General features: G+C 44.5%; 1 protein-coding gene across 1 annotated transcript in view; it reads right to left on the reverse strand.

The window, feature by feature from the left end:
* Positions 1-12,500, reverse strand: part of kcnd1 (potassium voltage-gated channel, Shal-related subfamily, member 1) — a 59,470-nt gene that overhangs the window by 45,654 nt on the left and 1,316 nt on the right. The window contains exons 2-3 of the mRNA XM_031293173.2: positions 9,022-9,267; positions 3,253-3,965 (exon numbers count right to left, since the gene is read on the reverse strand). Coding sequence (XP_031149033.1) covers positions 3,253-3,965; positions 9,022-9,267 — 959 coding nt within the window. The remainder of the gene's footprint in view (positions 1-3,252; positions 3,966-9,021; positions 9,268-12,500) is intronic.

Genomic DNA, 12,500 nt, shown 5'->3' on the forward strand with positions numbered 1-12,500 from the left:
ATAATAAACAGATATCCATCCAGATGTCTGTAAGACCTCACAGTGTGAACAGCAAACAGAGCAAACGTTCAGCCCCGTCAAAACATGGCAAAAACGTTTATTTAAACTGAAAGAGTGATGATGCAGCAAGCACACTGCCTTTTTAATAAAGTTTTAATACACGTCACTGCTGATTGGGTTACTTAGGTAAGGACTACTAGCCAGTCAGAAGCAGAGTAGGGCGTGTCCTGACAGTACCTAGGTAAGGACTACTAGCCAGTCAGAAGCAGAGTATGAGGGCGTGCCCTGACAGTATCTAGGTAAGGACTACTAGCCAGTCAGAAGCAGACTTTCCGCTCTCTTCGGGAAACAACAACTAACTTGTAGCTAGCGAGCTACACGCTTAAGATGTCAAGTTTAGAAGATGAGGACGGTCTAACGAGGCAGACCTGCTCAGTTATTTCAGGGAATGATTGTAAATATGTATAAAGAATATGTTTAGGTAATTTCCTCTCTAACTGGGAGGTTTTGGGACTGATTGGTGGGATTGCTGTGGACGAATGAGGTGTAACCATGTATCAGCTAATTTAAATAGCTCACGGTACTGTATTGTGTCAACAGTTAACTTCATTTAATATTGTATGTGGCTTTTTCTTTTGCGGGGTGCAAATGTTCCACCAAATGACAGAATGCATCTGTGGAGTAGCCAGACCTTCCTCCACAGCGCTGTGGAGACCGAGCTGGGAATGCGAGGCTAGTGATTGGTTAACACCTCTCACACACACACCAAAACCAGAGAGAATATAATGTTAAACCTGCTGCACGCCGGTTCAGGGAGTCATGCCCCAGAGCTACGGACACATTTCATTTCATAATAAAAGATCATTTTCATTCTCCTCGTTTTCTATAAGAATGTTATTATTTCATTGAATAAAATGAACCAAACGTCTGTTGGTTTACTACAGAACTGAACAGTTTGAGTCATTCACACCTTTTGAACTCACACTTTACAGCTCTCGCACTCTTCATTCACAGACAGGTGTGTGTGTGTGTGTGTGTGTGTATCTGTGTGAGTGTGTGTGTGTGTGTGTGTGTGTGTGTGTGTGTGTGTATATCTGTCTGTCTGTGTGTGTGTGTGTGTGTGTGTGTGTGTCTGTCTATCTGTGTGTGTGTGTGTGTGTGTGTGTGTGTGTGTGTGTGTGTGTGTGTGTGTGTGCAGTATGGTCGGAGCTCATGGCAGTTAGTTTTCCTCACTCACTCTCTATTTCCGACGTTTTCCCAAAAGCTCTTAAAACAGCAGATAATAGAACAGAGCTGGAGAGCTGCAGGGTGAACACACACACACACACACACACACACACACACACACACACACACAAGCGGCAGCAGTGAGTGTGTGTGGGCGGCAGCAGGGTGAAGCTACACCACCGTACTTGAGAAGCAACGAGTGGGAGGCGCGACACACATCACATCTGTTTTCGTGGTGGAAACAGACGGTCAAACTCTCCTCCGTAACCAATAACACTGACACATCACATCGCCGACACACAACAGGACGACGACAGCGAGCAGCACACGCTCTCGTCTCCGTGACGAAGATATTAACAGCAGCGCCGTTGTCAGGGGCAACTTCACCGGCTCCAAAAACAAGTCTGTTTCTGTAGAAGTCTATGAGAAAATGAGCCCACTTCTCTCTTGATTTATAACCTCGGTAAACATTTTCATAATGAGTTTATGGTCTCAATTGCTAGTCTCAAGAATGATGTTCATCTAGTAAATGATGCTCCCGTTTATTTTAAAACAGAAGATGAAGCAGAGGATGCTTTAGGACCAATCAGGACAGAGGCTTAGCGATGCTAAGTAGGGTTGGGTACCGTTCACATTTTTATCGGTACCTTTTTTCTGTAATTTCCCTCTGTAATTACAAAAAATTATTTCAGTTTTTAAAATAATTCCAAACCTATTTATCCTATTAGAACATTTAGTTATTTATTTAGAATATTTTACACACAGAAATTAAACAAAAATAAAAATAAAACCCCTCCCTCTTTCCTCCCAAACCTGTCCCTACAACCTATTAAATTAAATAATTATTAATTGCTAACTCACTGTAACTTGTATTCTCTGTTTGTATATTATTCTATTTTAGCCTTTTTATTTTCATCATGACAGTTTTTAACTGCTCTTTCATGTTTAATTTAAAGCACTTCGCGTGTGTGTGTGTGTGTGTGTGTGTGTGTGTGTGTGTGTGTGTGTGTGTGTGCGCTCGATGGTGTTTTTTGCCTCCAACGTCGCCTTCCAGGCAGCTAACCCTAACCTTAACCATTGCCGCGACGTTGGGGGCTTAAAACACAAAATACCTGTGTGTGTGTGTGTGTGTGTGTGTGTGTGTGTGTGTGTGTGTGTGTGTGTGTGTGTGTGTGTGTGTGTGTGTGTGTGTGTGTGTGTCTGTGTGTGTGTGTGTGTGTGTGTATGTGTGTCAGAGCTCCGCTCTCTGTCAATATGCAGAGCTTGCCCTTAATCGCTGTCAGGTACCGAAATTTGGCACCGTTTGATTTAGCGTGAGTCCGTCCTCGGTAGTACCGACGTAATTCGGTCGGTACCCAAAAAAGTGCAGAGTTCGGTACCCAACCCTAATGCTAGCCATGATGCTAACTCTGTGGACATTAAAACAGACCTCTACCAGATTTTGGCTGTTGTCCGTGTTTTCACTCTGACCCTCTCAGTGTGTGTTTTCACTTTAGTCACTGGAACATTGCGGTTGCCTAAAAATTTCTTGTTTAGCGTTCGGTAGGACCTTTTCAACCAATCTAGCTACCGCTAGCGTCAGCTGGAAACGTAAAGGGAAAGTCTGCAGATTTTCTGTTCTGCCGTGCATGCAGATGATGGCCAGGAGGTCTCTGTTTTCACTTTTTTCACCGAGTTTTTTGTTGCTTTCTTCTGTGTTTTTAACACTTTTTCTCTAGTTTTTTTGTTACTTTTTGTCACTTTTTAACTTTCTTTCTCAGTCCACAAACCAAAATGCTATGTAGACTGCTGCTACGTCATTATTTTTGTGCATATTTCTGCCATAATGGATAGGAAAACTGAGATAAAGGGGAGAAAGAGAGGGGGGAGACATGCAGGAAACCATCACAGGTCGGACTCAAACCCTTGACCTTCTACGTTGAGGAATAAACCTCTACATAATGTATGTGCGCCCGCTCTACCAACTGAGCTAACCGGCCACAACATCTTTAATTTTCAACGTAAAAAGAGTTTAAAGCGACTCACCCGAGCGTGGTCATGGTGACGATGGTGTACCAGAAGGAGGCGGGGATGGAGGTGAAGGTGGAGCCCTTGGTGCCCTTCTCGGCGTAGAACATGACCGTGGCGAAGATGATGATGGCCATGGTGAGGGAGAAGAGCAGGAAGCCCAGCTCCGAGGCGCAGCTCTTCAACGTGTAGCCCAAAATCCTCAAACCCTGCGAGTGCCGCGAGAACTTGAAGATCCGGAAGACGCGGAAGACGCGGAGCGTGACGAAGGCACCGCTCACGTCCTCGTTCTCCGGCATCACCAGGCCGATGTAGTACGGCATAATGGCCACCACGTCGATCACCGACATCACCGAGCGCATGAACTTGCAGCGGCTTGGCGCGGCGAACAGACGCATCAGGTACTCGAAGGTGAAAATGAGCACGCAGGCCGTGTCCATGCAGAAGAACGCCAGCTGGTACTTCTCGCCGCAGGGAAGGTCTTTGACGCTGCCTTTGGGCGGCCGGCAGGGCACCGTTTCCACCACGTTGGCGATGACGGAGACGGCGATGAAGAAGCCCGTGACGTAGTAGAAGACCAGCGCCATGGTGGAGGTGTGCGGGTTCTCGAAGGCTCGCCACAGACGCTCCCGGGACGTGCTGTGTGGGGGCAGCGGGGCGTCCATCGCCTCGTTGGCTTCGGTGTCCTCCGCCAAACGCTCCTGGTTCTCCTTCTTCCTGTCGCGGTATTCCTTCAGAGAGACAGGGAGAGGAAGACAACATCAGACAACTTATTCGTCATCATTCATCGAGTTAGAGATGGTACAACTAGGGCTGCACAACAGGAGGAAAATATGCGTTTACGTAGTTGAATATGGCGAAAACGATTTAACTTAAACAGATATTAAAGTGGTCTCAGTCCTGCTGCTTTCAGTATTCTGCTAAAATACAACAAATTGCTTGTTGCAGCACAAAAAAGATCTATCTATATTTATCCATCCACCCATCATCCATCCATCTACCCATCCATCCATCCACCCATCCATCTACCCATCCATCCACCCATCCATCTATCCACCCATCCATCCATCCATCATCCATCTACCCATCCATCCATCCACTCATCCATCCATCCATCCATCCACCCATCCATTCATCTACCCATCCATCATCCATCTACCCATCCATCCATCTACCCATCCATCCATCCACTCATCCATCCATCCATCCATCCACCCATCCATTCATCTACCCATCCATCATCCATCTACCCATCCATCCATCCACCCATCCATCCATCCATCCACCCATCCATCCATCCATCCATCCATCCATCCATCCACCCATCCACCCATCCATCCATCCACCCATCCATCTACCCATCTATCAGCCATCCATCCATCCATCCATCTACCCATCCATCCATCCACCCATCCATCCATCCATCCATCCATCCATCCACCCATCCATCCACCCATCCATCCATCCATTCATCCACCCATCCATCCATCCGTTTCCGAGCGCACTTGAAGGCAGCTTCATTTCCCAGAGAAAGAGAGAAACAGTCAGCTGTTCTTCAAACTCCTGGCCAGTTCAGAGCTTGTGTTTGGCATTTTAAAACCTTCTTGTGGCAGAGATAGAGGCAGTGATGTTTCCTGTTTCCTGTACGGGACTCTCACACCTCCTCAAAACACTCCCACAAGTCTGATCCACGTGCACATACTGGCCACCGCAGCGTGACACAGGGTTGGGTTTCTCCAAAAGTTGACTCTGTCTCAACTTTTCGGCTGAGTTTTTGCCACACCGTCTGCCGGCCGACGCAGGCTGTCTGAACGCAGCCTAAGGCCCGTTTCACACTGGCTGCGTGGTGTGAGCATGGCATTTCTGTTGCGTGTCAGTTGCATGGCGGCTGCGTGGCGTTATCTATGTCTTTGCACACCAGAAACGTGTCTGACGCTGCTGCTGCTGTTAGCCTTGTCTGGACACATCATAGACAGTATATAAATGGACCAACAGATCCCGTGTCTCTGGACGGAGACCAGTGAAGGATATTAGAAGATCTTTCCCGGTGATGGCTGAGCGTTACTGAGCAGCCTCCAACTGAGCTTGAAGACGTAGATGTGACGTGAGCAACCTGTCTGAAAGTTGGAAGTCTTCTGGTAGCTGTGCCAAGAGAAATCTCAATCATTCCCAATCTAGCAGAGACGGAGAGCGTAGGTATATGTAAGGAGATAACATAGACACAGGCTAATTATTGATCACTAAAATGATAGTTAACATTAGTAATTACACTTAAACAGCTAATGGAAGTCCAAACTGCCTGAGAGCTTCTCCTGTACTATTCGGTAATTCCTCTACTATGAGACAGTAAGTCTCGTGGTTATGACCCAATCGTTAGCCTATTTTTATAAAAACGTCTGCTACGGAGCCATAACGTGAGGTACAAGGTAATGGAGCCTTTTATACATTGTTGTGTTTCTTTAGAAATAAACAACGGAAAAATAGAGTCTTTAAACTCTTCAGATGTAAAGTTATTCTCTGTCAAAGTGACGTCAAAATGAATGGCAGTCAATGGGATGCTAACGGAGGTGATGGCTTGGTAGCATCAAAATGGCGCCATAGGAGCTACGGGTTGTGAGGAGAAGCTGACTCCCTTGGTACGCATGGATGTCTCCCATAAACATAAACATAAATATATTCTGATCTGATTACAGCAACGACAACGTCGGCTGTATTGACGGCGAAATAAGCTCCAGAATATTTCCTTCTGGATTGACAGGTGCAATGTTTGAAAATCGATAATTTCTTTTTTTTTTTATTACATTTATATCAAAACCTCGAGACTTTCAAACATCAACATGTCATTTATTAATATGTATTCATGTCAAAATGACATATAAACATCTTTTCGTATTCTGTTTTGCCTGGAAACGCTTCCAACACAATTGTGTGTCGCGTGAAAAATAGGCGTCGGTCCTATTTCTAGCATGCACGCGTTTTTCTGTGACGTGCGTGTCACGAAATAAAAATGGACACGCCACGCAGCTGACACGCTCACGCCACGCAGCTGACACGCTCATGCCACGCAGCCAGTGTCCAGGAGCCCTAACACCGGACAAACCTTCCTAATTTAACAAGTTGGCTTCGTGTCTTCATGTCAATTCAAATAGCTGGTTGTTTAGCATCAATAGAGCAATTAGTAAATGAATAGATGAGACTGTCGCAGCAGCCACAGTGACTAATAAATCTGTCTAAAAGGAAGTTCAATTCCTCCTTCAAACAGTTTGCCTCACATACGAGATGAAATTATATAATTTACCGGAGAAGAAAAGCAGCGGAATCTGTGAAATTACTTGAAGAATAGAAATAAAAAGCATGTGGAGTGTTTCTCGTGGGAAATTGTGGGCGAGTAAGAAAAAACAAAAAAACAAATCCTGAAATGAGAATCTCTCACAGTTGAATCAACATTTGTGTGTCTCCCAAAACACAGAAGCATTCATGAGTCAGTGGATGGTATAAAAACAGACAATATAAAGATGTAAAAGACTCTGAAGATGGGGCTGATGTCAGTGTTTTCCCGACGTTTGTGGAAAACCAACACGTTCTCACTCCCATCTGGTAAAATACGGACGCTTGGTCAGGTGCCTTTGTCGTTGTTATTGACGCTAAAAGTCTCCGTTAGCGTCATAAAACGCGCTTTAACTAAACGCGCTTGGTCGGGACTATTGGCGTCCTTTTTGATGCAGTTATGTTCAGGAAAAGGTCGTGGGTAGGCTTACGTTTTCTGTGACACGCGGGAATAACGGGACGGTTAAAGAAGAAAGGAACTTTAGGAAACGTGACAAGCGGGACATGATCCCCGGTCTCCTGGGTGAAAGTCCTGTGTTTGACCCATCCACCCCCCCAACCAACCTCCATACGAGGAATTTCAAAGGGGGTAAGTGTCTGTCAACAAACCGTACCTCCTATGGCGCCATTTTGATGCTACCAAGCCATCACCTCCCGTTAGCATCCCATTGACTGCCATTCATTTTGACGTCACTTTGACAGAGAATAACTTTACATCTGAAGAGTTTAAAGACTCTATTTGTCCGTTGTTTATTTCTAAAGAAACACGACAATGAATAAAAGGCTCCATTACCTTGTAGCTCACGTTATGGCTCCGTAGCAGACGTTTTTATAAAAATAGGCTAACGATTGGGTCATAACCACGAGACTTACTGTCTCATAGTAGAGGAATTACCGTATAGTACAGGAGAAGCTCTCAGGCAGTTTGGACTTCCATTAGCTGTTTAAGTGTAATTACTAATGTTAACTATCATTTTAGTGATCAATAATTAGCCTGTGTCTATGTTATCTCCTTACATATACCTACGCTCTCCGTCTCTGCTAGATTGGGAATGATTGAGATTTCTCTTGGCACAGCTACCAGAAGACTTCCAACTTTCAGACAGGTTGCTCACGTCACATCTACGTCTTCAAGCTCAGTTGGAGGCTGCTCAGTAACGCTCAGCCATCACCGGGAAAGAGACTTCACTGGTCTCCGTCCAGAGACACGGGATCTGTTGGTCCATTATATATACTGCCTATGGGAAATTCCCCCTTACATCCTACTCTCTAAATCCTGTATAGCTGCTGCTCTCCCCGGTACACGCTGACAGCCACTGTCCAAACGTCCGTATTTTACGAGTTCGGATTGAGATCGGGTTGGGAAAACTTGGGTGCACGTATTTTGGCCAGAGGTTTAGGGTTTCCTCTCTTAAGAAAATGTGGTTTTTCACATCATTTTGGGCCATTATTATCACCATATCTGTGTCTGAAAGGATGGAAAAGCTAGAGCAGATAATACATAAAACACTGATGAAAGCCAACACACACCACTCAGCATAAAGCATTTATCCAAAGTTTTTGTAGCTTTTTTTTGGGGAATGTTTTTGTTGCTTTTGTCACTTTATCTGACGAGTCATGTTAGCCAGTGATGGAGTACTCGAGTCCTGGACTCGGACTCAAGTCCGACTCGAGACTCGACTCGGCCTCGAGGAAATATAAAATCGGACTTAATTTGATAAAGGATTTTACACTTTTCCTGTTTCGGGCCCCAAGACCGGTCACGAAGCAGCTGGGGAGACGCTCTATCTAGGGCTGATGTTCTTTTGGGGGTGTCTGGATTTACCCTGCAGAGATCTGAGGAGCAGTTAACCATAGTCCTCAGAAATCCACCGGAGGTTAGATCGCCAACACAGAGACAGAGGAAGGGGACGGACATCCGGCCAAAATGAGGGAGATCCGGCGGGATTGCCGTCAGCATGGGAGCAGAAGTGAAAAGTCAAGGATATAGACTACCTTAAAAGTGACAAGTAGTATACAATGTATCTGCTGCATGATTGTGTAACTCACACTATGTAGTTCTTTAAAAAAGAATTATATATATTTGGATTATGTTTTTAGAAAGGCCTGACCAGGGTTGCAAATTAGCCTATAGGCTAGAAACCTTTCAACACATCTACACATTGTTATGGCTTTGACTGTGATATGTACGTAATAATGTGCCAAATGTGACCTTAGTGGTCCCCTAATACTGTATCTGAAGTCTCTTTATATAGACCTTAGTGGTCCCCTAATACTGTATCTGAAGTCTCTTTATATAGACCTTAGCCATGGGACCTTTAAACATGAATGTTGGTTTGGACCTTGGTCCAGACTTTAAGGTGTGAAAACGCCCTTAAACTAAATGCTGTAGCTCCTCCTTTGTGCCAACAGAAACAGAAACAGAATATATTTCCTTGTGCAGAGGAAGTGGATGTGTACCTCCATGCAGCAGTCTCCGATGATCTCCGGCACGATGCCGTAGAAGGCCAGCTCTTCGTCGAAGGCCTGGATGCACTCGTTTCGGGGGTAGTGGAGCTTCCCCGTGCGGTAAAAGTTCAGAATGTGCCGGAACATTTCGGGATCTCGGTCGAAGAAGAATTCCTGCGTTTCCTCGTTGTAGAAAAACTCTTTCTCCGAAGAACCCAGCAGCGTCTCCGGATAGCGGTCCAGAGTGTTCTTCCATGTCTACAGAAAGAGAAACGAATAAAATAGATGATTTAGTTTCAGTTTACTGTCACAGAGGTCAGACGAAAATAGAAAATATTCACATTTAACAAGCTGGCATCAAGGAATTTTTACTTATGGTTCATAAAAATGACTCAAACCTACAGAGTCCCTAAAGGGAAATATTATTCGTGAGCACAAGATACTTTCTGGTGCTCAGGAGAAACCATTCTAACCCTAATTTCCACCGGACGTGTCTGTGCTGCGTCTCTGGCAATCGCAGCCGTTCAAGTCAATGCTTGATGTTCCACCAGTGTCCCAGAAGCGTGCGTGAAGCGGCTCTCCGCTCCACTAAAGATACGAGCCAGGTCTATTTTCACGCAAGCCACGGGGTGTTCAGACAGCCGGGCAGGAAGTGGAATAGCGGTGGTCTTAAGTCTCAAGTTACTAGCCTGGATGCCAGCCGAGCTTAGCCCCGCCCACAACATTTTAGGTCGGGAGGTTCGGTCTGGACTTGATCCGTTGTGCAGCGACTATGCTCGACACCAGAGCTGTTCGGACCAATCAAATCGTCAGGGCGGGCTTTATACGATGATGGACAGATGATCAACAGTAATCAACCACGTCACCAAAGAGCGCTTGGGTTGAATTTGTTTACAACAAAGATGGCTGCCATGGCGTCTGTTATAGAAGATATCGACAGCGCATTCATTTTAAAAGAGGAACAGAGAACCGCAATCAAGGCATTTGTCGATTGGAAAGATGTTTTTGCCTTCCTTCCTACGGGGTTCGGCAAAAGTTTAATTTATCAGCTGGCCCCCGATGGTCGCTAAGAAGATGGGGCGCTCTGATTGGTTGTAGGTCTATCCAATTGAGTGCAGAGGCATTTTCTTTTACATGTCATTTAGCTGACACTTTTATCCAAAGCAACTTACAATTACAATTACAATTACAATGCAACCGGTGGAAACTCGGGTTAAGGGTAGCAAAATGATGCTTACAAACTACTGCTAACGTTATGTGGCTAAAGTTAATATTTCACATTCACAGCATAAAATCAGTCAACAGTTACTGTGTCATCTTTAAGTTTGTTCAAGTTCAAGTTTAATACCTTATTGACATGTCAGCACAGATGATTGGAATTTGTCTTGGTGCCAATCAGGTTAAAAAAGGCAATACATGCACAGGAACATACAGTACATAGAAGACAATCACATAGACAATCATTCAAAGCTGTAAACAGCTGTAGAGACCTTGTGCTATTACACCTTCCCATAAAGTGTCTGTTGCAGTCTATAAAGTGCATTTAGTAGCAAGGTGCCTGAGCATTAAGGAGCCTAATAGTGGCGGGGTGAGTACTGATACTTTGAGGTGTCGAGACCGAGACTTTAACCATGGATGCGGAACGTCTGTGAACCGGCTCCGCTGCGGAACGGCTGCGTGCTCCGCCGTCCGTCAACACCCACCAGGTCCGGATTTGTTGCGTAACGGCTGCTGCCAGCCGACCACGAGATCTCGCGAGTTCACGTATGTTTGCGCGATATAACAGGATGTAGTTTCTATAAACAGAACCACAAAACCACCACCAGTTAGTTTCCATCCAGAGGAGTAGAGGGGAAACTACTCTGAGCTGTGTTTTCAAGGTGTAGTGCAGGGAAATATGATCCGCCGTGAGCACGCTGGATTTTACTTTGTAAATTAACCAGATGTTTATTTTGTTTCTGTGCTCGACTTCCTGTCCCGCACTATCTGCCGTGTGCTGAATTGCTGCGGAGCTCTCCGGCGTCCGGCAACAATAGAAGCTCTGGTATCTGCTCCGGAGGGCTGGGACCGCCGGAGCTGGGACGGAGTCGGGACGCAGACGTTCTGCAGTCAGTGGAAATACACACACTGACTTTAATGGAAACCTACTGACTCCACAGATGTTCCGCATCCAGTGGAAAATGCCGGTTATAGTGGCAGGGTAAGTACTGATACAAAAGCGGGATGTTTTGCCCCTGAGACTTTGAACTCTCTTTCCAGAGGGCAGTAGTTGGAAGAGGGACCTGTCAGGGTGGGAGGGATTGTCTAGCACTTTCTGCGAGTTATGGCTGTTCCGCGTGGCGTAGATAGAGGCTACAGATGGGATGGCATGTCCTATAATTGATGTCACTATCAGGGACATTTGGTTGCTTTTTCAGGAAGATTAATTCCTCAAGACTGCAAGTTGCAAGTTTCTTGTGCGCACCAGAAAGTATAAAACAATAAATAATCCCCCCACGTCTCTTTAGGGAAGAGGAGTCCAAATGCTTTCATATGAAGGGCCAAAATGCATGGTTTCCCCCGGTGTATTGCAAGTCTGGCGGCCCACGGAGCCCATTTTATTTCTATATAAATTGCAGAACTTGCTGTTTTTGTTGCAGCATCAGCAGATTGTCCTCAGGTCAAACTTGACCCGTTCTCAAAACTTCTATATCAGAAATATGGGTTTCTTTTTAACCAAATTAGACAAAAAATAAAGTACAATTGCAAGTACTGGATCACTACTTTCATTGAATTGTGGGTATTCAATTATATAGCATTTGAAAAAATTGAAATGGTTTCAAAACCTGACATCCACACGACTGTGATACGTTCCTCTAATATTAGTCAAAATCATTCATCATTTCAAAATTAGGTATAATTTCCTTTAAATGAAATTTATTGACCATAAATTCCAAAAATGTGTAAAACTATTGGTGATAAGTTGGAGAAAATGTGGGAAAAAGGTGACAAAATGTGAAAAAACAACATAAACAAAAACGTCAGAAAATTTGTCAAAAATATAAAAGAAAACGGTTAAAAAAAAAGTGTTAATTTTGACCCAGAAGGACAACAAGTGCACGGTCGACCAGAAGACAACACACGGGTTAAATACAGACGTGATTTTATAAAAAATTAAAACCAAATATCACACTTATGTCTTAAGTTGAACCACCTTGTGACTTCCTGTCGATCATGCACTTGTTGTCCTCCAACAAAATTAATTCCCGCTCTGTTTTGCCTTTTTATAAAGCATAAGGTATAATATCCCCCAATTCTATTGTGCACCTTCTAGCCAACTTCATTCCAACTTATTAGCAATAGTTTTACATTTATTTTATTTTAAATTTATGGTCAATAAACCACATTTACTGTACATTAAATTGTACCTTATTTTGGAGTAAAATAGGCAGAAATTATGAATTATTTTCACTATAGTGAAGATCAAATGAATATATGTTGATTATCACAGA

The sequence above is a fragment of the Sander lucioperca genome, chromosome 12, assembly GCF_008315115.2.
Source record: "Sander lucioperca isolate FBNREF2018 chromosome 12, SLUC_FBN_1.2, whole genome shotgun sequence".
Classification (NCBI taxonomy): Eukaryota; Metazoa; Chordata; class Actinopteri; order Perciformes; family Percidae; genus Sander; species Sander lucioperca.